At 43.4% G+C, this 26416-nt stretch overlaps 1 protein-coding gene across 17 annotated transcripts in view; it reads right to left on the bottom strand.

Moving 5' to 3' along the window:
* Positions 1-26416, bottom strand: part of LOC144936108 (protein furry homolog-like) — a 267791-nt gene that overhangs the window by 126880 nt on the left and 114495 nt on the right. For 12 of the 17 annotated variants that reach the window (XM_078862979.1, XM_078862964.1, XM_078862967.1 and 9 more), the window contains one exon: positions 8067-8365. In XM_078862979.1, coding sequence (XP_078719105.1) covers positions 8067-8189 — 123 coding nt within the window. In that variant the 5' untranslated portion in view covers positions 8190-8365. Of the gene's footprint in view, positions 1-8066; positions 8366-21602; positions 21657-26416 lie in introns of all 17 variants that reach the window. The other 5 variants (XM_078862980.1, XM_078862965.1, XM_078862977.1 and 2 more) reach the window with 3 other exon arrangements.

The raw sequence follows: 26416 nt of genomic DNA, 5'->3' as shown, positions 1-26416 counted from the left end.
CACAAGTGAAGGAAGCAACTCCTTTACACTGGCTGCCTTTAAAGCCAGTCATGACAATGTTGGGGTATTTTTTGTTTTTAAACATTGCAGAGCATTAAAAGAAATATTAAGATGTTGGCTCGGGGTAGTAAAAGCTAAACGCAACTATATATTAAACTTGATAAAATATTAAATAAATTCAAATGATTGCTTCTCTTTGGCCATGGAGGGAAATGAGGGCATGGGCAATTCAGGAGAGAGGAGACAAGCCCACAATGCATTGCCACCACGATGCGTTGGGGACAAAGATCGATCCACAACGGGCCGTACCCAGTACAACAGCCCGGTCTGGCTCAGAATGAGTTTCCAATGGCTGGTGAAACGCAGCACAATTCTTCTGCAGAGGTTGAGTGAAGTCTTTGGCTTATGATACAAGTTCTGTAGGTGGTTGGGCTCAACGTAGCCTTCATTAATGTTAAACAAAAGGACTGAGATGTTCCTTTAAAATCTTCTGTGGACATCTGGAACGCTCTTACTTCTGATATTAGGAAGCCACTAGAGCTATGCACTTTTAAATCTAAATTGAAAGTAATTTCTTTATAAATGCTTTTTGTGTTTAGTTTGTTGTCCTTCCCCCGCACCTCCAACAAGCACGATTGGCTACGTACGGTGTGAAAGAAGGTCTACATACATACACTTTATAAACAAGGGCCCACATTTCTACCGCAATAGATTTCCATAAAATGCACTTGTATTCAACTACTATACATGCCAGTTGAATATCAAATTCTGGTATTTGACTGAGCTCTGATGACGGGGAACATGGCGTGATGGGGGAATGTCGTGTGCGCAATGATGCAGCAAACAAGTTGTCACCAAAATTGCCACAAATCATTGCCTTCGTCAAAGTCCCATTCATGCGATGCTGCGCTCGAAACGACACTTTCTCTCCACTGCACAATCTATCAACGGTGGATGCTGCACCAAACAGGCATCAAGGATTCAAAAGATGCGAGCGAATGCTTCATACCAGCCACGCAACAAGTCGTGACATAGTAATGACAGCGCTACACGCATAGAGACAGCAGATTAACTGTGGGGACATCTGATCCAGTCTTGTAAGCCCCTAGAGAGAAAAAAAGGAAAGGCCACACCTTTGTGCAACAAGTGTCAGCCAAAATAAACCGCTCATGGTAAATAAGCAATTTTCCGAGCCAAAACAGAACCAGCTGCTTAAACATCAAGCTGCCAGCTAAAGCCTACTACGATCCTTAGAATGAAACGAAAGGCTCAGGGACCCAAAGTGTCCTTCTTACCAGGGACAGAGAAAATCCCGGGCACATGGCAGCAGCAGTGCAGGATATGTATAAAGCAAAAATGAGGAAGTGAAACAACACGCCTGCCTCTTTGTATTGAAATAAAACTACACTATGTAGACGTGCAAAGAAAGTCTGAGCTTGAAACTTTTTTTTCAACAAAAGTGGCAATTAACTCCATGGAACATACGGCTAGTAATTTGGGAAGCGTCATCACAAAGTCAAAAAGGACAAGGACATCAATGACGATTCAATTTTTTAATCATGTAAATGCCACTTATGTTTGTTGAACTTCTTTCGCACCGTACGTAGCTAACCATGATAATCGACTTTGCAAATGTGTTCAAATAAATCATTTACAAAAAAGGACTTCTACAACATGCCAGTTAAGGTGAATATAAATCACCCGTATTCCTGACATGTCATTGAAATTCTACATTACTAAGGAAATAAATGGTCCATCCACAGGACAAATACTGCTCACTTCCCCCAAAGCGGTATTCATTTAATCAACGTCATAAATGTGATGGATCAAAGTGACGCACTGACTGGGGTTTGAACGTGCAACCTTCCCACTGTGTATCAAGCACTCTGCTCCAGCACCTCGCAATCAGATGAATACATGTAGTGCAAAAAGGTAAAGGTGCAGCCCTGAAATAGCTTCATCACGCCACTTTTTTCAGGAGAGCTTCCATGAGAGGGAGTTCCAGAGAGCTCCTATTCACACTTCCAGGGTGAATACTTCCAGGGTGAACAGGAGCTCTCCTAAATCCAAGTTGCAGGGTGTGGGTCCCGTTCACCGTTGAATCTTGGAACGCGCAAGCAGTTCAATGTTAATTTCATTTAGAGAGGCATAGCACCGCTGTTTTAAGACTGTATGCACCGCACAGAACTGTAGCGACACGACCGCACCCTACAATAGCTGGCGTCAGACTGTGCCACACACACTCCCACATGGTCGTTTACTTCCGATTCCGTCCCAAAGAGGTAAACGCACTTAAGCGGAATGGAATCGGAAGAAAAACTGATGACGTACGTGTACATCATCATACCCACTTCTTCCGCACTGGCCAGACGTCTTTGAAGGGGTACGAGTTACCCACACCCAAGGCCCGCCAATCGACTGTGTTGTACCCATTTATATTGCTAGATGGACATAAGCGGGGTGGGGGGGATTAAAGTAGGTTTGTTCAGTGTGTGAACCGTTGCACCACGGCAGCAGCCCCGCATCTCCGATTAGCACGCTTTGCTATGTATGGTGCGAAGGAAGTTCTACATACAATAACGTACGTTGTGGTGTACCCAGAAATAATAATTCCTCCCAGTACACGGTGCTCACATTCCTAAGCAAGAGCGCACACACAACCTCCACTTTCCCACCAAGTCATCAGGAGCCCGCCCCGTAGGCCAACAAAACAAGCATTTCCTAGTAACTGGATATGGCTCCCACTGCTCTCACCCCCATGGGTTCACTGTGTCTCGGGTCGCAGCTCCCGGGGCTAAAAAGGGAAGCGTTGCATCATGCCGCAAAAACGACCCCAGGCGTGCTAAGCAGCAGCAGCAAATCCCTGGTTGAGTCGGTGCATGCATGGAATAATGATGCGTGCACGGAAAGATTGTGTATTTGCATGGACGTAGATATAGATCCCTTTTTAAAGTCCACTGCTGGGTCACGGAGTGCGGTTTGGTGAAGGCGGACAGTATAGAGGTGGCAGCACATCAGAAATAGAATATTTATTTATTTATACTGGAGGAATCCGATGAGCTATAAAACGCTTGTTCACAGATGTCCAGTAGTTTTTTTTTACAGATGTCTAGTCCAGGTGATTTGGTCAGATATAAATTGTATACTCCATACAGAACAGGTTCAATGTGGACACCTACAGCCACTAGAGGCACTACATTTGCCACAACAGCAGCACATGAAAGCCATTCTATCAGGAAATTGTGACCCTCTATGATGACAATTCATTACATCGTGTCAGGGACGAATCATTATGCTAAATATTTGATATTTGCCCTTGCCTTCCCTCATAATAAATCCCCCACAATCCACCATTATACTCCTGTTTCTAACCTTCAGGTACAATCTGGCTGGGCGGCTCTGTGGTCAATGCACTTCACTACCAATTACAAGGTTGAAAAATGATAGGGTAACTCAGTCCATCATCTCTCGATGTTGAGAACATAACTGTGGGAAATCAATAGCGTTTGGTCCGAAGGGGTAATCCACATCATAGGAATATGGAATTCTCACTGCTGTAGCCATTAGGGCTACCAACAAAGATTAAGATATTCTAATCAGTGTATAGTACATTATCGCAAATCTGCACCGGTGGGCAATGATAATTACACAGTGGAAAAATACTAACATGGGTGTGGACAGTTACTTGGTCAGAGTGGATATGGCACGGTCAGATACGTGACGCCCTTTCTGAATTACAGTTTACCGGGCCACAGTGTGAATATTCGTGATATGCTTTCCGTGAAACCGCTCTGTGAAGATGCTACCTGCTGGCAATATCTACACCAATGCACAGAGATCGGCATTGGTGAATAAAATGTGTGCATTAAATCACACACCATGTAACAATTTGTGTTTACTAGATGTGTTTTCTAGATGACACTGTACACCGTATATATATGCACACATCAGGTAGTCACGGATGCATGGTTATGATGCGAGTGCTGTAATGCAAGGGAGACGGAGGGAATGAGTGGGAGGGATAGAGGAAAGGGCAGACTTACATAATTGCTCTGTGATTCATTCCACAGACACTGAACAGGACATTATCTGGTACAATTTATCCATGAGCAACATATCTAAAGGGCAATCGCAAGACATTTCCAGCTAATAATAATAACAACAATATGTCTATTTATTTATCTGGAAAAGCCTAGACTGAGTCTCGACTGTCTATTTTGGCAAAGTATTTTTTGGGACGTTTGACCGATTCCATAATGCAGCATTCTGTGCCCTGGTGGACCGCTATCACAATGGTGGTGACGATGATGCTGATGGCAATGAAGATGACTGTATAGACACTTATAAAGCCATGGATATAACAGCCAGTTAGTTCACCCACAGCTATTTTGCATGCCGAGTTGTATTCCATGAGCCTCTTTTCCAAATTGAGGATAACGATGGTTATATCATGCCCGTGATGACAGTGATTAGGATGGGAAAAAAATCGACGAACGAAATCCATAGAGTGATGGGGCATAACAAAAAGCATGTGTGCTGGTCATCAGCATTCATCACCCACAATCAATCCACTGCTGGTTGAAAGGCATCCCCCCAATCCGTCACCATCTCTCACAGTCCTGCGACGTAGCAATCCACCGAACTTCTACTCCATGACCCGGGTTTAACCCACCATCTCCTTGGTGTACAACATCCTTTCGGATGCATTCCTTTCATTAGCTGTCACTCCATCAGCATTCTTGACCATGGGCCAGGCTCACTGGTGCAAGAGCTGCTACGTGTTGGTATCAGGTGTCCTGGACATCTGTGGAAAAAAATGAGCTTCACAGGCTCATACGATTTCTCCAGCTTAAATCAAGATTCTGATTCTCAAATTCCCCCACCTCCCGAAAATGTTTTTGCGTGCATATAATGCTCAACTGCAGAAATAAAGGTACAATTATAATTGCAGTTAGCTAATGAGTCCGTACAAGTTTGTCCTCCACATCCATTAACTCTCACCTTGTCAAATGGATGAAATGTATTTGACGTGAAAGATGACCCTTCAACCACCAGTAATCATCTCATGTGGGTTATGCACCACACATTGTTATATACCACACATTGTAAATGTGTTTTTTTTACGAACAACGTATTTTGGCATTAAATTGACGACAGAAGAAGCTGAGCTGTGCCCCGCCGTACTCTTGAAATGTTGAAATGTAGTGCACACGGGATGCTCCGTGTTATAAAGTATACAGATAAATGGAAAGAGAGTAGGTTTAGTGTAAACTAATCCTCCAACACATGGGGTACATAAAATGGGTTGACATTTGGTTCTCCGTACAGCACTCAATGTTAAAATGTGTCTTTAATTACGGTGGACATTATTTACGTTGTGTTAATAATATATATTTTTAATCAGGTAAACACTGAAAAAAATAACTACGTTGATTCACCGGTGAAGTATGGTTTACCTTCTGAAGCAACTGTCGATGCGGTCTAGCTCCGTCACATGGGTGTTGCAGGCAAGTGATGGACCGGGAGAAAAAAAATCGGCCCCGGCATTTGTAAACACACCGGCCCAAATTCGGGATTATGGGAAATTATTTTTTTTATGAACAAAAAATCGGCTGTGCGACAAAATGTATACTCGTAGGTAGAATTGTGTTGTGACATATTAGCGTGATTTTGTAGTGCCATCTTATTGGCCCATTTGAGCTGGGTCCAAAATCAAATAGGCCGGTTAGGAAAAATCATTTGGGGCTGCCGAATATTGGACTTATTGCCTACTAAGAGCCTAAATAAGCAATGAAGCGTGCAAATTAGAGGTAGTAAAATAGTTTAATTAAAAAATGTATATTCAAATGTTTTACTCTGATCACATTTCCAGTTTCCCCACATAGACCGGCCCCAAAGGGCATTTTCCCTACGGACTGCTGCCCTCTGACCAGTCTGGGCCTAGTTGCAGGGCAGTCGCGCCTCACCGTAAGACGCCCTCGGGGTCAATTCCCAACTCTGCTTCCTTTCTGTGTGCGGAGTTTGTATTATGTCCTCCTGTCCTGCATGGGATTTTCCCTGAGTTCTCTGTTTTTTTTTCAAAGCAAAACCATATAATTAATATATATGGGAAAGCATCCCAATGCTGAATTATGAAATGCAAATTAATTTGCATTACATACAGAAATATTACCCCCTACTAAGAAAACTTGACAGGACTCGCCTGAAAATGTCAGGGTAAACAAGCATCATGATAAAAAAATATATAAATTGGCTATGATTGCTTATTGTAATTAAACACCCACCAAGTTTGCGCACTCCACCCACTTTAATAAACCTGCAATGCATGTCACTCACATTACCACTTTTTAACGAGCTTATAGAGAAACCTTTCTTCGAGAAGGGATCTGTCTCACCATAGGACAACCACTGTTGAATTTCCACAAATCGTTACGCAATTTATCACCCCCAGATGGATGAAAGATTAACTGGTTACCACTTGAAATGTCAACTTTAAGCCTTCTGTTACTTGTGCGATCTACCCACGACACCACCAGGCAGGATATAATGAAGATTGCAGCAATAACAACGTAGAATATCCACACACGCTAGGTCATGTCTTTACATGGTCATGGCGATACATTCGGTACGAGATATCAGCATGGAATGTGTTGGTGCCAACTGAGATAGCTGCGTTCCATTTGGACGTGCGCGATTAGCCTGGCGTGAGTGCACGATGCAAAGAATGTGATGACAAGAAAAAAAGAAGAAACTTGGCTGAGAAAGTAAATGACATCTAAGCCATTATAACGCCTTAACTCTGCCATGCGAATGAGAGCATTAACCGTACTACTACCACGACTAATAATATCGGCATGTGCAGCATTCATTCAAAAAATCACATCGCACCATGAAGGGCATGCACACGACATGCACGCGCGCACACACACAGTGAGCCCTAATGAAAAATGCAAGTGATTTTCTACTTTGCACAAGCAATGCCAGCTTGGTCTCAATTTGACGGTGCTTTGTGTTTTTGCAACAAGTTTTCTCATTAAAAATAACGTGAGACTCACAATGGGCCAATCGACGGTGAGTGTTATGTAAGGGAATTATGGATACGGTTAAGATTACAATTGTGTTTGCAGTTGGAGGATACATTGATGTCCTTTTTAGTTTGTGACATACATTAATAATAATGCATCATATAAATCAGGATCATTGGAGTGTTAGACGGTGTACTTATATTCGTTGGGTTCCTCAAACCAGCTTACAAATTTCCACATTCTTATGACAGGGGCCAGACTATCCATAGGATCATCTCTGTGGGCTTGTAGTTTAAATCTGTAATTCAGCACTTTTGAGGTAGGGTTGGTGGATGATTCAGAGATGACCATGTGCTGAAAGATTCCCAAACTACTGAGCTACACAGTGGCTAAAAGATGGCAGCAGGGAAGGCAAAATCCTGACACGTCTGTGGGTATTTCAGTTGATATTTTCTCCATATACATGCAAAACACTCCAAAAAAGAACCGGGTAAAGGCAAGATGCTAAATATACAGTTGGTGCATGGGTGTGGCTTACCGATATTCAGAGTGGCTTCACGATATTAGGAAACCACTGGAGCTATGCACCATACGTAGCCAACCGTGCTAATTGTAGGTATGGGGGAAGGAGAACGAACTAAACACAAAAATAAGATCTATAGAAATGCGTTTTCATTCTAGATTATTTAAAAGTACATAGCTCCAGTGGCTTCCGTAATATTGGAAGGCAGAGCACTCTAGACGGCCGCAGAAGCGCATTTGAAAGCGTGCGATGCGGTGACCGTCTTTGTTTGATGGCCAGCCAAAAACTGCTACGGGGATGACCGAGTTCGCACGATGGTTTGTGCTCCTTCACGTGATCAGCAAGGTATTGTGGTTCACTTTTGGCAAGCACTTTGTGTGTAATTAATGAGACCTGCACAAAAAAACTTGGCTAGCCAAAAGCTGTAGGGATTCCACAGGATGCAACGGGCAGTTCCGCGGGCGCGTTTGTGACTGACGCGTGGCGCCCCCCCCCCCGCCGCCCCCCGCCCCACTCACCAGCGACTCGACAAGCACCGAGTGCAACTTGAGCTCGGCGTGCACCGTGAACTCGGCGATGAGGGAGCGCAGCACGAACTCGCCGGGCTTCACGTCCGGGTCCACGTGCGGCGACGACGACATGGCCCCCGCCGAGGAGGTCGGTGCGGCCGCGGCTGTGACGGCCGCCCCCCCGGCGCCCCCCACCGGGCCCCCCCTGCGACTGCGGCCCAGGGGCTCGAGAGACGACGGGTGGCCGCTCGACGGAGGAGGAGCAGCGGGAGAGCGGTTCAGGCCGTTGGCCGACGGTGGCGACGCTGCTGGGGTGGACGAAGGGCGGGGGGGGGAGCGCATGAATATTAAATGCCGCGTAAATGATTAAGCGATTGCGTTGCCGGTGGCGTACGAGTACAAATGAGAAACGCACGACCGCTGTCATCATTAATAGACCATGTACAGTGCACTCAATTAGGTCAAATAAACATTGAACATATTGCAGCCACTTTCTCAATCCACCAATTGATGGTCTCCCCCACAACACCATGTCACTTCACAGGGATGTGTTGGCCATACTTCACCATGCTGGTCGGTGTGTGTTGGTGAATGGGGGATGCAGAGGCACCGGTTCTGATATCACTGGCCGATGATGTTGGTCGTGGCTGACAATCGTAGTCAGTTCACTGAGGTTCTTAGCACAGCGCGCTCGCTAACGTACCAGACAACAACGCTCTGCAGAGATCTGAAGGGCCATAGCCCACAACAATAAACTACTGAAATAAAGTCTGTTCTAAGCCAATGTTAAGCACAACGGTGTTACACGTATATTAACTGTCAGCAAACAAGAAAAGTTGACAAAAGAAAAGGCAAGTCACCAAAAAGCCAGAATAAGTAGAATTTTGAGCAATTAATCTTAACTGCATATGGGGGCGCTGACACGGCACAAGGGTAGGCATATTTCGCCAATCGTTGCGGATGTTCGTAGTTCGAATCCAGCAGGTTTCCCTGGTGACTACTGCGGCGGTGTGTATCACCCATGAAATACTCGCCATCTGGGTCACAGCGAACGTTAAAAATCCCTTGACGTCGTTACAAAACAAGTTGGCCAATGTGTGCGCATTGATTCAAATTTGGCAAATTTGAAGATTACCCACAAATCACTTAATTGGGATTACACAGAGAAGCAATAAACACCCCCGACTGGCAGCCTAATGCCCCGCTAGTTAGTTTGTGCCCACCGGGGCATTACTTAAACGTAAATTGATTCTTATGGTCAATGTTACATCCGAGCCTTTTAGAGACAGTATATAAAAGATTGTACAGCCGCAAGCTCACATGCAGGGATATTTTTAAATCTTCTGTTGTCCCATCAATTGTACTTTCAGCCAGACGGCTGCATTATAATGTGACAGGAAGCTAACACAAAGGTCGAGCCTTGAAAGTAGATTTTTTTTTTTAAAGTGACTTGCAATGGCCAACTCATTAAATTGTACAGGGAAAATTGGCACCGCCCCTCCCCATTGCTCCGAGTGAAATTCTTAACAATATATTTTAATATATATGCACGCTTGCCCTGCGTCTACGCTTTATTTCAATCAATGCCTGGCTCCACAAATCCCCAGCAGACATTCACACAAAAGTGTTTTGTGGATAAGCTCTTCTACGGAGACAAACGTATTTCTTTCTGAACCGCAGAGCTCACTACACGTGTGATGTATATATGGATGTTTGTGTACAGTGTGTAAATGTGGATGCTCGTGGGGAGCGGTGGTGGAGCGGTTAGTGCGCCGTGCAATGAACCCGGTGACCTGAGGTCGTTTTCCCACTCACGGCCAACACCAAGTACGATTATCTGAATAGGTCCTGGGCCTCCCCTAGGTCGACTCAGCCTCCAATGAGTACCTGGTGCGGTGCGTAAACATCGCCACTGGGGAGACAAAGGTGGTGGGGCATGGTGCTGGCCAACCATCCTCTTTGTGTACCGTGCCGGCCTTCATAGGTGCTACTTGCTAACAGCACTTGCCCTAAACAGTCTGCTAAAGGCTATATGGGGGATCTTTGTCTATGTACGGTGTGTATATGGTGCAGTGGCTTGCAGTGGTGCAGTGGCTACAGCTTGAAACAAGTACCTGGTGAGATGTGCTGTGGTTGCTGGCTTTGTCTCTGGACTTTGGAAATTAAGCTCTACTATGCTTGAGCCAATAAAGTTCAGCGGTTAGCACAAAGGTGATGCGCTCCCAGACAACCACGTTTCATAAACAGGGGCAAGTGGTATCTGAACCTCACCTAAATTTCACAATCAAAATAGCCATTGTCGTTGACAGAATTAATGGATTAAAAAAACTCCTTAACATTCTACAAAACCATACCAGCTGAATGAGCAATAACATAGGGTAAATCCAGCAATCACTGCACCCATTTAGTGACGCATTTCAGATATATCCTGTAACGTAGGGCTCATATTTTTAAGCTATGGTTGGGACAGAACTTATTGGTTTTAAGGTCACATCTGACAGGAGCGATGGTGTAATATATCCTCCTGCCCATAGCTTCGGTTTAACCCAAAACAAATGAAGCACTGCAACTTGTCACACACTCACACTCCAGGCAAGGCATACTTAACTTAAAAATGTCTCTCGCGCGCACGCAAATAATCTAAGCGTTAAAGTATTTTTCCCCTTACACTTCAAATTTCTTCTAAACTAAAAACGTAGCTTCTTATTTTACCAGGTAAGGCCCACTGAGCTAAAGAGCTCTTTTTTCAGAAACAAACAGGCTACAAATTATATCTCTACAAAGTGGCTTGTTCCGTGAAAATTTACAGCAGCCAAATATACTTTCAAACCATTATTGTATATTAACAAATGTGCCCAATCACAACCGGTAAAAAAACTGCTAAATATCCCATGAGAATTGCCAATGCAATACTGGCATGACTTTCTCAGCAAATTGAGTCAATGCATTTCCCATGAGTTCAAATAATTATTGAATTGCGTGAGATTCAAAAAGTAGTGTTTTGAAAAATGAGCTCAAGTACAAAAGGTCCCCGTTGGAAACTTTTCAATAAAATTTCCTTTTTACCTCAGCACCGTGTATTGTGAATGTCACTCATTGAAATTCGCTTTTGATTTTCAACATCCTTGTTTTAACACCGAAGAAAGGACAAAAACAATCCCATCTACCCAAGTTCTCTTCAAATAATTAAATAGCAATCAACAGAAATACCACGTGCAAGTGCTGCGCACATACAACTACAATACCGTGGATGCCACTACACTTGGCCTTCACCACAACACGCTCTGCGTCATCTTTAAATTGCATTTTTCGGGCCTATGCAACTTCAGTTTCCCACAAGCTGTATGTACAGCAACAGAAGATCAGGCTGTTGTTCCCCCTTAATGAACGGCTCTCACCACAACAGCGTTGGTGCAGGGTATTTGTGTTGTTCCCCAGGGGAATACAAAAACATCTAAAGGGTGCAAAGTATAAGAAAGATAAGCAAATTACTAAAAACAAATACGTAAAATAGATAAAATATATAAGTTCAAATTTCATAAGCAAACCAATTCGAAAGCTTGCGCAAGGCAGCAAAACAACAGCAAGAACAGCCCCAGACCACAGCAAGAGACAACACATAGTCTCTCTACAATAAAATAATGTTGTCATAAGCAGGGTGCAGCGTGGATATTGCTTGGATGGGTGTGACCACAAATAACAACAGAACAAGTGTGGCAGGTGATGTGGGCAGTGCAACCAAAAAACAAATCCCTATTGTTCTGCACCCCCCACCCCAAACTTCACAAGCCCGCATTGACCAGTACGACGAAGTGTGGTCAAATAACGGCCATGACATTGTGCGGCACAAGGAAGCCCTTTACCCGGCAGCTGGTAGATTGACAATCTGGCCGTACGTGTACATGCAAACATCACTTTGGACTTCATAGCAGATGCCGTGCTGATATTTAGAGAACTTTTAAACAAAGATTTTTTTTTTCACATTCATCGTAAACACTGCCTTATAACAGAAAATATATAGGTGATAGGCTGACATTGGGGGCATTGTTCCTTCCACAAAGTTTCACTTTCCTATCACTCTAACCATTAGGCAATTATTATATCGTTGTTGTTCTAACATTCTGACACGCTCCGACTGGACATTTGTAAAAAGGAGATTTATAACTCATCAGATTCCTCCAGTATACATAAATAAACCGATTCTGATATATGAATCTGTTATCAGGCACTGTTAATGATGAATGTGATCAGTTTATATATATATGGCAAGGAGGGGTTAACACCTTAGCTTTGACTTTTCATCCAAGTACACATCGTGCCATCCAGCTGCGTTTAAACTTAGAATCAAGTAGCGTCAGCATGACATAAATCTGAATTGCAGTGCACTTTAAAACAATTTCCAAGGCATCACTTTCACCACGGCAATAGGAAATGTATGAAAGGCGACTTGTGAAAAGTGGGAAGCCACGAATGGATGACAAAAGATGAACGAAATCAGTCATGAATGGCGGCTCAGAAGGAACAGCAGCTGCAGGAGACGACGCAGGAGAAGACAGAGCACTTATATTAAATTGCAGCTGCAGCGGAGCAGATTGTGATATCGGATTTACTGTCACGAGGTGAAAACATTTCTTTCTCAGAACACCTTGCGTCAGCGGTGTATAAAGTCGTGGTCAGTGAATGGCCCTTGAAGATGACAACGAAGAACTACTTCTGAAGTCATGACGAGCGGCCACGCCAATAGAACACTGGACAGCTCCCGGTCACGTGGATTGCCGCATTTCAATGACCAATTCTGCTATTAAAGTTTAAACCTCAGAGCGACCCTAGGTCAAATGAAATGAAAATGTACGTGTAATATGTACTATTTTTAGATTACATATTCTTGGTTCTTTCGGTAAAGTCACCTGATGAAGACCACTTGTGTTGCGATCGAAACGTCATGGTTTTTTGCTTCTATTTTGAATTGATTTTTTAATTTCTATTCAATTAAACTTTTATTTTCTATCTATGTGACTTTACTGAAAGAACCAATGATATGAATTCCTGCAGTCACGAAAGTTTTAAGTCAAAATTTATTTTTAGATTGTATTTTTTTCTCTCATCATGCAGCTTTGTAACTAGACCGAGATCACCTACTCACTTAACTTGAGAGCCAAGTTTATTCAGTGGGGTGTAACCGGATTTGGACCCAGGATCCCAAGCAGAGTTGACTAATTTCTCTAACATAGGCATTATGAGCCTTATGAATCACCTCGAACCTCATGTTTGCACTTACACTGAATTTCCCACGTGCACTATAACTCCCTGCTCCAAACAAGCGGATGACATTGACGCATCGGCAATCTACGTCACATGGGCATGCAAATGCCAGGAATTTGTCGATCCATACGTTTTTTCTTCTTGGTTCTTTCGGTAAAGTCACGTACAAGGCAAATAATAAAATAATAAAAATAAAACATCGTAAAATTCTCACGACGGTTTGTCCACAACACAAGCAGCCGTCCTCAGGTGAAGAAACAGAGCTGTTGGAGACAGCCCTCCAATGAACACTGCTAAGCTTGGCAGCGTATTTATGCTGGGTGGGAGGAGAAGAGCGCCTTGACAAAGGAGAAATGATATCTGATTTCTCCATATGTTATTTAGAAAATCATTACACTTGGCGAAATACATTATTTAAAAGATTGAATGCATTGTTTTCCTAGTGCAATACGTCACGCCAAAATGTTTGTTGTGGCGAGAGCAATGTGACACGAGAAGAAGATTTCAAAGTTCAAATCCTAGTCAGCGAGGGGGGGGGGGGTAACTCGGCTTAACGACACATTTATACTTACGGGATCTAACCCAAAATAACCTTTATTATGAAGTGGTCATTCTGTAAATGATCTGGTCCCTCACTTTTATAAGAACGTAGAACTTTATGGTCCTCATAACCCGTTTGAGACTCGAGACTGTGCGACCTTTGACCACCACGTACAGAGGACTTCATCCACTGCTGTATGAAAGGCTTCCTCATGCTGCATCGGCCACTGGGGGGGGGGGTTATTTGACCAAACTCTTTACAAGCTTGTCAGTAGTAGTGCACGCTTGTGAAGAGGGTCGCCCCGGTGTCGATTTAAGGGATTTGCCGATTGTTAATATTGGCTAAAAAACGAGCGTGGATGAGAAATCAGATATCATTCATCACCAGCATTAGTTGCGATTAGGGTGGAACTCTGCTTGCTGGATTCATAGCACAGTTCGCGAACCAGTGCACCATCACTCCCATATCATCATCACGATCCATGGGCAGGTAAGCCCGTAGGTGTCCACTGCACATTTCGTAATTTCTTTCCACTTTCCTCTGTCTCGTGCTAATATGCTCAAGTACTTGAGTACTTCCGTATACAAAGACAAAAAGTTGTTTTTATCTTTATTAACACGAGAGCCATTCGTAGTCACGGTGTCTGACAGAACACTGCCAATGAGCTGTGGGTGGTAGTCATCTCTCCATAGGGTTAACAAAACCAGTGCTTATGAATATCACAGCAACGCATTCAGTTTCTACACAAGAAAGTGCTTGCAAACAAAAAAAAGATTTTACGAAAGGCTCAAGGGAAGCATATTAAAAAGAGCGTGCCATCATTGTATAATAGTATGCTCATGGCATTTATGCTGCACGTCTCATGAAATGATTGCATTTTACCATGGCATTGGCCGAGTGTTGACAATTAATTAATGAATCACACGTGTGGGAAATAGGTTTCCACGTCAGATGAAAGCCCTCATTATAACAATGCAAACACATTAATGCAGCAGGAATACGTTACTGCAATGCAAGTTAACGGTGTACAATGTGGAGGTATGTGTGTGTGTATATAAGCTTAGTGGTCAATGTGTTCACCACATAGCTATTTTAGGGCTAAAGTTTTCCAGTAATACTGCAAGGCATTACCAAAATACAACACCCATGTCTTAAGTTTTACAGTGAAACATTATAGTGGCTAAATTTCGATTTAAAGCTTTCGTGACTGCAGGGATTCATATTCTTGGTTCTTTCAGTAAAGTCACGTAGAAGGGAAAAAATAATATTATTTCCCTTCTACGTGACTTCACCTAAATAACCAAGAATATCATAGCGGCTGCTTGTATGCATTTGTGGTGGAGTCACTTAAATCTTACATTTTGTTACTCGCTATTTACACTGAAGACTACTAACAATTGTCTGTGGTAGTGGTGCTTTTGGCTCCATGAGCCACTGGTGTTAGAATTCTCGTCTGATCAATATGGCTCTCTGAGATTAATTTTGACATTAACACTAAACACTCAAAATCCTCACAAGTCTCTTCTCGGTACACATTTCCCATGTCTCTCAAGTATAGTGTGTCATGATGGATTGTCATCTGAAGAAAATATATATATTACACAAACTGAATTAATAAATTATTGTATAATAAATTGTTTAAAACTGTTAACCTTAAAAAACATCAACGTTCTGCCGTCATCCACCACAAGGGTTACATTGGTGACATAAAGAAAATGCAGCTCCCATATTTAAAAAGGGCATAAGAAACGTCATATAAATCTTGAATAAAATGGCAATAGAGCATCCTAATCTTACGTGGTCCATGATAATTGCCATGTTGAACAATCATCAGACAGCGACTGCGCTGATTGGCCCCATCAGTGACTAGAGGGCACCTTGCCTCTAACTAAATGCGACCCAGCACCATTTGTCACAGGCCACATCCTGCCGATGAAACTCGCAGAAGGAACATTGGCTGATGGACTTAAACGTTCACTTTTTTTTGCCAGTGAAAAGTTTCCTTGCCTGTGTGTATTAATAAAGCATATTATTTTGTTCCAGGCAATCGCATAACCATTTTATATCATTCACCCAGCTTGTCACTCGAATATACTTGCAGCAAAAGTATAAAAATACCAGCAGTATATTAAACTTAGCATTTATGACATGTGGCGATTTTGTTTGTAGAGTTAAGAAGACTGGGCGGCTTGCTACACGTGCGTGCGTACGTACGTGCTCTGACATTCAATGGAGAGAATGCAGATTAAAAGAAGCGCGTCAGCTATGCCGATATGCTATCGCCACATCCCGAGCTAGCGCAGATGGCAGGTAGACCTGGCTCGAGATTTTAACAGCTGTCAGATGGAACAGCATGCGCGGCGGCCTCCTCCAAGGTTGCTCAAGGTCAGCTTCCGCTTTCCTTGCTGTGCTCGCGCGGTTAACCCAAGGCTGCCCGTACAATTAAGCCAAGGTATGCGTTGCACATCGTGCTCGTGCCGCAGTGTCATCTCGTTTACAAGGGGCAAGGCAGCCTTGCGTGTTGTTTTCATTTGGGGCCGTACGAAGGGGACGAAACCGAGTGGGACAGCGTGGTGCATGTGCCGGCTCGAATCGGCAATGAGGCGGTGCCCATCTCTCTGCTGGGAGCCCTGAAACACTTTTTCACGAATCCAGACTCTCTTTCATTAGGGGGGGGGGGGGGGGCAGAATTCTCATTGCACATCCATCATTGACTCCGACAATTGTTTTTAATTTTATCCACCTCAGAAGAATTGTGAGCTGAGCTGCCCCCCCCCATAACAGGATGAGAATAATTAATCAATTGATGGACGAGAAATTGGAAACAACTATTTTGCTGTGCTCCATTACTCGGACAATTAACAACATGACAGCTGCCCCGTCCTCTCCCCCCATTCGACATTACGAATGCAGGAAACGCTCCACTAAACCACACCCAGCATGACAATGGGGTGATGTTAATGATCCCACCCCCTCAAATATATATGTTCAAATATATATGTTTTAATCAAATTGGTGGGCTAACCATAACTGATCCTCGTTAATATATAATAAATTAGTTAAATAATCAGATATCCCTTTCTCAAAAACAGTAACGCCTTCTGACGCAAGAGCGGCAACCGAATAGTTGAAGCGGTACGGCACCGGGACGCGATGCGACCTCACAGGTCACCAAAGCTATCCAATTTCCACGCTGGCAGCTCCAGGGGCAAAAAAAATGGGATTAGGCCGTTTTTGATAAAAGAAAATGCATGGCAGTGAGAAGGGTTATGCAAATAGGAGCCCAGAGAACAAAGATCCCCCTATTGCACACACCGGTCTGTTTCCTGGGCGATATCATGCCCACTGCAGTCCGAACGCAAAACAGGACACAAAAACACAATGAGCAATGGACATTGAACGTGACGCAGATTTACCTTAATGGGTTTGCGTAAGCAACAAAACACTTTGCACTTGAACAATATCTGAATGGATATCCCTGTTTTCTTTGGGCATTATAAATACGTATGTTGTGTTCCCTTGCAGTCGCCCCTAAATAAGCACCATTTCATGACACACTTGCATTTCCTTTGAGAAAAAAAAGTTAATTTGTTTGCCGTGGCTGTGTTCGGTGTAGAGAAGGGCCTGTGCTACGTGTACGTTGAATTTCTACCACTGGTTCGGGAACAAAGATATGAACCACCGCGCGCTCACATGACTACGGGAGCCCGCACTTGGACTTTTTACATTCATCTAGGTTTTTTTCTTCAAATGTATACGATAGAGATAAACCAAAAAGACTGAAATAGGCTCCATATGAATGATATTCCTGTCTGGCCATTGGCTTAAATAAGCGACTCGTGACAAATAAATCACAGATGCTGTGACATGTTATGTACGCGAGGCATCATAACCCCGACAGAAATTCCAACAGCTATCAGTGCTGCCCTCTTTCCGCCGAGCCTTTACACGTGTCCAGGTCACTCTCCGAGGTGGTTAAGACTGCAGGGCGACGACTCTCACGCCTTTTCCCTTTTACTCTTCCTCCCCCCCTAGGGTGAGAAACACTAAAGTCAAGTAACTGGGCGAGTAAGAGCAGTTAAGGATAACTAAAGTAGTCACAAATACCCTTTTCCAGTGCCCTGCAGGACGAAGCCCCCCTCATGCTGTATTAGCCATACTTCACAGTGCTAGTTATATTGGTTAGACCGGTGAAGATATCACTCGCCACTGATGTTAACTGTGGCTGGGAATCAAATCAGATTGCCAGGTTCACAGCGCACTGTGCTAACCACTGCACCACTGCTCCACCCACTGAATGAAATATGTAGTAATCATCATAAATAGGTTAAGTGTAAATTCACAGATTTGAATGAGTCACATTTACCATGGTGTTGCAGAGGGCCTTTACCATTGAATCTGATCATTATGGGAAATTGTATGATCTCTGACCCATCGAGTTGTCAGTTCTGCAGACCAGCTGAACTTTGCTCCAATAACAATTGATCATGATCAATATCGGGCAAATTGAATGCATTGGTTTATACCCGATCGATACTTTTATTTATTTATATGGATTTAATGTGCACAGAAATAGTTGGCTTCGTTCGGAATCACATATTCGATGCGATTCAGTCCCCATGACGATATTAAAAGCATCAAACTGCGTCGATGTTGCGCTGCATTGGCGAGCGATCTATACCGTTGGCTACATACTGTGCAAAAGAAGTTCCGCATACACACATACACGTGCCAGCATTCGTAATCATAGTGGTTATGCAGCTCAGAGGTTTGTTGCAATGCTGAGATGCAATTCCTTCGATGTAGCCATAGCATATTCTTCTCGCAACACAACACGTGAATGAATGATCAATAACTGATGCCGGGCCTTCGTTATTTCAGTGACACAAAAGACCCCTGTTATTGTGACCCTAGGTGACCTCTGTTTTGGCGAGGAACCCTCAGGGAGCAACAATCGTAAACGCACGAGGAAGCCAGCAACATCTTAACGCAATAAGACGGACGGACGTGCTACGATTTGTTCTGACGGACTCACGCAATACGATCGTTAACGACGGACTCATGTGCTACCAATCGTTCTCATCTTGACCGTCGATCGGACATGTCAATGCGTTGTTGATGACAATTTGTTGTTGTTCAAATTAATGTGCGCAATTATGCCATGCTTGGATTAACTGCAGCTGTCTGCAGTAACAAAAGATGCTCTCAAATCTGTCAAACAGTCGCAACTGTATAAATCATAACACCTGTGCATACATGTAGTAGCGACAAGGAATGTCATTTAAACATTTTTAATTAAACTATCCTCGCCTCTAACTACCCCATTCATCTAAACCATCTGTTCTGCTGGAACACATGTTTATGAGGACCGTCTGCTGCCAATTCCGAGAGCCGCACATTGGAGGAAATATCTCGGTAATGTATTTATTCGGCATTTTACTCTCAAAATAAATTAGAGAATATTGACAAATGAGGTCCTATCCAAATTAGCAGTTGTCCTGCTGTATCGGTTCCGCCTGCTGAAGGTCGCTTGTGTTGCGATCGAAACGTCGTGATTTAATTTAATTTATTTTATACCTACGTGACTTTACCGAAAGAACCAAAGAGTAAATGAGGTCCTACTGGAAGAACGAGCTTGTGAGGCAATGATATTGGTTTGTCGATGCTAAACTGACAAAGTAGGAACATATTTTGTATACTAATGATCAAGGGTTAACCATCTGCAGGTATTACCACAATCGTTCGTGCACAAATAATGTACATCAAATGGGAAGGTGCCAGACGTTATTAACCAGTTTAGGTCATAACTGGCTGTGATGTTCCCTTCCTACCTGCCTATGTTAGAAAAATAATAAAATTAATAATATTTTCGACTCTCTGAGTGACATTCACTAACACAGCCACCGTTGTTCGCTTTCCTCGATGTGGCGGTGGCTCTTTCCGAGCTCTCTCCGAGCTTATATTTACAAGCAAATTTCTTACATTGACATGCTAATCTCTCTCAATACAATGGCCACCCCAACAGCTTCGTTTGTCAAGATTTCTCCGATCTTACATTTACATGCAAATTTAATCTCTAGCTCTGCTCACTGACCCTTGGGCTACACCCATCTCCAACCTTTATAACACCCTGTGCCTTGGCAGCGCTCCTGCCATATATTTTTCCTGCCTCAGCAGCTCTCCCGCTATATTTTTCACCTGATGACGATTGCTTGCGTTGCGATCGAAACGTCGTGATATTGTTATTATTTCATTAATTTTATTATTTTTCTATCCACGTGGCTTTACCGAAAGACCCAAAGAATATGAATTCCTGCAGTCACGAAAGCTTTAAGTCAAGATTAAAAACGAATATACCGACTTGGAAAAGGATCAATTAGAATTTTCACTGCAACCGGAATGGCTGCAGATGATCAAGGTGAAGTACTCTAATAAGCACCCAATTTGGACCCTGGCTCAGCGCTCAACACTCTTCACGGGTTGACGTTTAAAGCACGGTCTGGCTTCACTGCACTTTATCGCCATTCAATTTTCCATGACGCTGGACGTCGTGAGAAATGATGAAAGAGGCGAGGCACTCAGCCGAAATGGGCTTACGGTGGAGTGAGACTCAATTGACCGACCATAAATTATAGGCGTTCTGCCTATTGCCAGGGTCTTCTTTTGCATATGAATACGGCAATAGATTAACGTGTGCAGCGTAGGTATGTACGGTCATCCGTGAAAAAGAGCTTTATAGCGCATCGGATTCCTCCAGCATGAATACATATTCTGACTCTGTACACATGTATGAACTTCTTTCGCACTGTCCATAGCCAATCGTGCTGATTGGAGGTGCTGCCGCTACCAGTGACTGCAAACCTTGTGGATTCTGCTGTAGCCAGTGAGCCGGTTTGCACCGAGGCGAAAGTTAAAATCCCACAACCTTCAGCTAATATTCGCAACATGTTACCAGGAGGACTGGTAGCTATGCCATAGTGATTGTTCGATTGTACATTATGGGTTTGGAGTGGTGGTACAGTGGTTAGCACACTGTGCTCTGAAGCCAGCGACCAGACTTTGACTTACATCTATGGCATTGGTTCTTAACCTGGGGTGAACGCACCCACTGGGGGTGTAAGATGCCCTTTCTGAGAACCAAAGAGGTGCAAGGCTGCAGTAAAGGTTAAGAACCACTGATCTATTGGTATCCTCAAAGGCGAGTGATAGCAGAAAAGTGCAAGGCCCTCTTTAATCAACTCAGTGACCAGCGTGGTGAAGTATGGACAAACAATACCCTTGTCATCGCATGAGGAAGCCTTCATCTTGCAGTGGACTGATGAAGGACTGTGAGTAATGATATTGTAATATCGGCAGACTATTGTGTACTGGATTTAACGTCCAGAACTTATACCTGAAGGTAACATGCAACTACAATACTCAATATAACAAAATAATGATTATTCATGAGTAATTAAAATGACAGAACATTCCAATGTAGCAGATGTTATGGGTTGTAATAGATGCTCATCTGAATAAATAAAAAACAATAATTGCACTGCAAATACCAATTGCATGCTAATATTCTCATTACTTAACAGGATTTTTTCATTAAAACATGCAGTGATCACAATGATGGGAGAAAAGTGTAACCAATAAGAAAACACTTCGCCCTGGCTAACGATCAATATATATTATGTTTTTTTGTTTTTCTGTATCTCACATTGGTATATATTATGTTTTTTTGTTTTTCTGTATCTCACATTGGTATAAATGCTCCATTTCCTGTATGTGCTGTTCGGCTGGTGGCAGAACACCTGTGTTGGGAAGAGGGCTCACATCAGGGCACGCGCGCACACTTTGACACACGCAGCATGAAGCACATGGCGCGTAACAGCAACTACTCCCAGCGTCAGGCAAACGGCAATGCTGCACGGGTGCCAAAGCAGTCCATATGGGTTGCATTTAAAGCAGCGATATATGACGACACGGCTGGGACTGCGGTGCAGTCGTTAGCGCACTGAACGATGAATCGCTGGTGATGTGCATGCGATTCCTGGCCACGTCTAACACCAGTGGTGAGTGATATCCGAAGAGGTTGTTGCCAGCCTCCCATTCAATTCAAATCTATAAACGATGACCAAAAACCCCATCGCATCTGGTTGGTTGGCCACATTTTCTGAAAATTTAGTTTTGAGTTGGTGGTCTAAAAACGATATATTATTATTACGGATATCACTTGCCAATGATGTTAGCCATGACCAGGAATTGGAAGTCAGACCATCGGATTCATAGAGCAGAGTTGTTAAATGCCACGCTAACACTTCTACACAAGCACAAATGACTTCATATATAAAGTTTTTTTTTAATTTAACTTCATACACGTTCATCACGTTAATGGAACACAGTGTACCACATTACTCTGTACAATAATTTAGCCCACAATAACAGTTGTGGAATTTTGTTTAAGCAATTTGCACAAGCAGATAAAAGGACCTACGGGCAAAGCAAGCGACCCGACCAAATTGAGACACTCAACCACAAAGATCAACGGGATGTAAATAGAAGATCAGCAAGGGGACTCAACACCAATTACACCGAATGACCTCATCTCCTCAGACGTAACCCAAAAACAACCACCCTGTCTGACTTGCTGGGTTATGGTTGTTCGTGCAATTCTCTTGACGTTCTGGGTATTAACCTGGACAACAAAACCGTAAATTCTATTTCGTAGGTGTTTGACTTACACCGTGCGTTGGGGGGACATTTTTTACACGCTTATAGAATCTTCTCTGGAACATGTCTGCAGTTAATGGACGAGTGCTGTGTTTAGCATGTTATATTAAATAAAATCGTTCACATTGATCGTTGTCCTGACATAACTGGAATGCAAGAATACTTAATCTCTCACACTTAAAATATGTGCAAAGGACACTTTGCAGATATCAACTTTAGACATGCACATTGCAACAGGGGGTAAATATTCAGTGGCATAAATTTGTTTTTCACATATCAGAAACTAAACTATTTATATTTTAATATAATGGTCCACTTTGAAGACACATCGTTTCATGAACCACAACGAAAACAGTATGTGCAGTTCTAGATAATGCCGTGTACAGTAACAGCGCAGGTTTGAACATGTTGAAGACCAAGGCCTGAACATTACTTAGGTGGAAGAGCAGCATTTACTTCAGTCATTAATAAACATTGCAAAAAGGATCAATTCAGTCCTTCAATCCGCCAGTATCACGAGAAACTGAACACAAACATATGAATAACACTCAGTGTAGAAATTACATGGTTGTCTTATTGATAAACTGGTCCCTGCCATGAGAATGTGGAATTTGCACCACTGGCTTCTGACTTGTGACCACCAAGAGATGAAGCCTGTTTTAATCAATGGGTAGACTGAGGGTACGGTATAACTTGTGAAGAATTCTTGAAAAAAGTTGGATAGTTATTTTTTGGGATCCCATTCTCAAAACTATTTGACTGCCTTTTATAGATACACATTGGTGTTGTGTTATATGCTCGTAAAGCAGCCAGCGCTTATGGTGAATTACTGCACTTAAAAGGCATTAACCTTGGACGCCTGTTATCTTTTTATCTCTCTTCCACTACCATTCTATCTTTTAACGTGCCTTTACACTCGAAGAGCAATAAACTGTTAAAGACTCACATAGAAGGCAACACATGATTAAGGGTCCGAGTGTGGTTTTTTTAATGCAGTGTTGAACACGTGGCAGTAGCGAGTACTTGTAGATCACTCCGTGCCCAAGCGGCATATGACTACCAGACTACAAGACGGGTTCTAAAACACACCGTTAATTTTTTTGCACGATCGGAAAGTCGGCTGAATTGGAGGGTCTTTCGCCACCAATGAGTGGGTTGGGGGGAATGTAGTAAAAGGCCGCTGTCGTTTATGTGTTCCGCATCATATCGAACGAGAAAATGTACAGAAATGGCACACTGTGCACGTGAGCACAATGAATAACTGCAGTCGTCGAATTATATTGAGAAGCTACAACTGCGTAGGATATAAAAAAAGAAACAAAAAATTGCAAAGCTGCATCCCTGCAATTGCTTGCTCACACGTCACTGCTGGTAGATTGGCCTCCACCTAGAGGTAAATATGGTACTGTATACTTAATCTCCATATGTACAAGTCAATACATGGGGGTATGAAGGCACATTTTACATTTCTAGAGCCAGGGGGCACAAATTGACACTTATTTTTTAACTATCCTAAAGTGATGATGGGCCAATCATATATTTGGGATGGATAGCAAATTGATAAGCGCGCAATGTCAGTACAACACCATGACAGTCAGCAGCTGTTTCAGGTTCGGGCCTCCACACGTCCAACATTCATTCATGCATGAAGGAGTATAATCACCATCAGCATATATAAAACAAAAACCCATGGCCAGGACCAGTGCTGGCCACTCCACCTCATGTGCCATACTGGCCTTAAACGGTGCTTGCCAACACAACAGCCCTTGCCGTGAATCTACACGGATACCCCTTGCAGTTGTATGAATGGCACATCCAACCATCAACCGAGTTGATGGTTGGATTTCGACAGACATGGTGATTCGAAATTTCCCAAAGTATGCTCTCTGCCACAAAGTGGGCTTAAAACACTCTGCGGTAACGAAGGCAACAGTCGACCATTGTCTGCTTGTAACAAAGCCCTAAGTATCACGTAAGAAATACTACCAAAATCCATCCATGCAACGGTGGTCAACGCAAAGCACCTATGAACCCGGTGACCTAATTCTGATTCCCTTTCATGGCTAGTAGTTAGCATGCTGCGCTATGGGACAGCTAAGCTGGGGTTCAATTACTGGCCATGGCTAGCATTAGTGGCGAGTGCTATCTGAACCAGTCCGAGGTCTCGCTTTATCAACCCGCATTAACAAGTGTGGTGAAGTATGGTCAAACACCCCCCCCCCCTATGATCAACATAGCTTATGAAGGAATCGAAGAGCTGCCAATGATTATTTTCAAGTCAAAGAATTTCTGCCGTTAGCTTTTGAAAATAAGCAAGTGTTTGATTAAAATAAATTGCCAAGCATGCCAAAACAAAAGTTGCTTTCGGTGGTGGTTGTTTTTCCCAGCTTGTTTAACTTAAATGGCGTCTCATATAAAACACACTGATCTTGTGTGCAGTAAACAGCAAATATATCATTACATAAAAAAAACATTGCTCCCCAACAGTCTGGGACTAGAGCAAAATGTTCTGTTGTAGCTGTCACCATGAATGTGTGGAAATAGAGTGTAACATGTCCCAGCCTCACAATTTATTTTCCCTGCTGAAACCAAAGTTGAATGCCTCTGTCTGTACAATGGAAGTGGGGGCCACCATGACATTTGTGCTATTTTCACGGAAGAAAAATTACGGCCGGACAACACGCAAGGGCAAGTCTTATCAGCAACAGCACGACTGTGACCATCCAATGTTGTACGTGATCAAAACTGGCATCGGCCGCAGCACGTGTAGCATTTATCACCGCTGCACAGCTGCAAAGAACACAGCCAAACAACCACATGCAACAATCCCCCCGCCCCCCCACAGGATCTTTAAAGTGCTGGGGGGGGGCAAGCGATGCTGGTGTGCACCTATTGATGCCAAAATGCAACACAAAAAGAGGACTGTTCACAGCCAGACCAAGTCTAGTGATTTAGTGGGGGTATAAAAAAAGCGCTGGTCACCTCACCCTTAACCGAGTGGCTCATGCCTGAGCACGATCTGTCGAGTCTTCTGATGCTTTTAGATCAGGTCACGTATAGCGTACACCTCCACCACACTGCTCAAGTGTGTCTGCGGTCAAGGGTCAGCAACCTTTGAATCCTACTCTCAATTGCCACAAGAAACAAAGCACCACACACCATCGTAGGACTGAGTCTTTGAGCTGCAATGAACCAATGACGATGCCGATTGGATGTACTAATGTATGATATGGCTGTTGTTCACAATTGCGTCCATTCAAAAAAGTCTTGCCCCATCTCAGTGCCGATGCTGCTGATCACAGAATGACTTACACATTTTAGACGGCATTGAAAATTGGAGACACTGGTCCGATTGAGATTAAAGTCGACGCTGATGCACGTTAACAGGAATTGACCCCAGGTGGTCAGGTTTCATAGTGCAGTAGACACACCGCTGAAGTCATAAGTCAGGCCAAAAAGCGATGGCATTCTCAAAACACAGCGAGTGGATGGAGCTCACCTCCATTTGTAACCCTTATTATCCCTTACCTAGAAAAGGAACAATGGCTTTTAGTGTATTAGTAGTGGAAATATTTAGTAGTTATTCAATCGTGGTAATTCTACTTTCCCATGGATCTGTCTTTCCATTCGACGATCACTGTTGACCCACCACAAAGTGATACTTAAGTTTACGAATTTGTAAAGAATGATGGGGCGAGGCAACCCCCATCAGGATCAAGACTGGTGACAATTTAATTTTGAGTTGACCTCCCTAACTACAGCGCCACTTTGGATCACGATCCACTGCTGGACGATGGCCTCCCCACACCATGGCGGCAGTAGCGAGGGTTATTTGACCCGA

This window comes from Lampetra fluviatilis, chromosome 15 (assembly GCF_964198595.1).
Source record: "Lampetra fluviatilis chromosome 15, kcLamFluv1.1, whole genome shotgun sequence".
Lineage (NCBI taxonomy): Eukaryota > Metazoa > Chordata > Hyperoartia > Petromyzontiformes > Petromyzontidae > Lampetra > Lampetra fluviatilis.
This window is presented reverse-complemented; position numbering and strand designations above follow the sequence as displayed.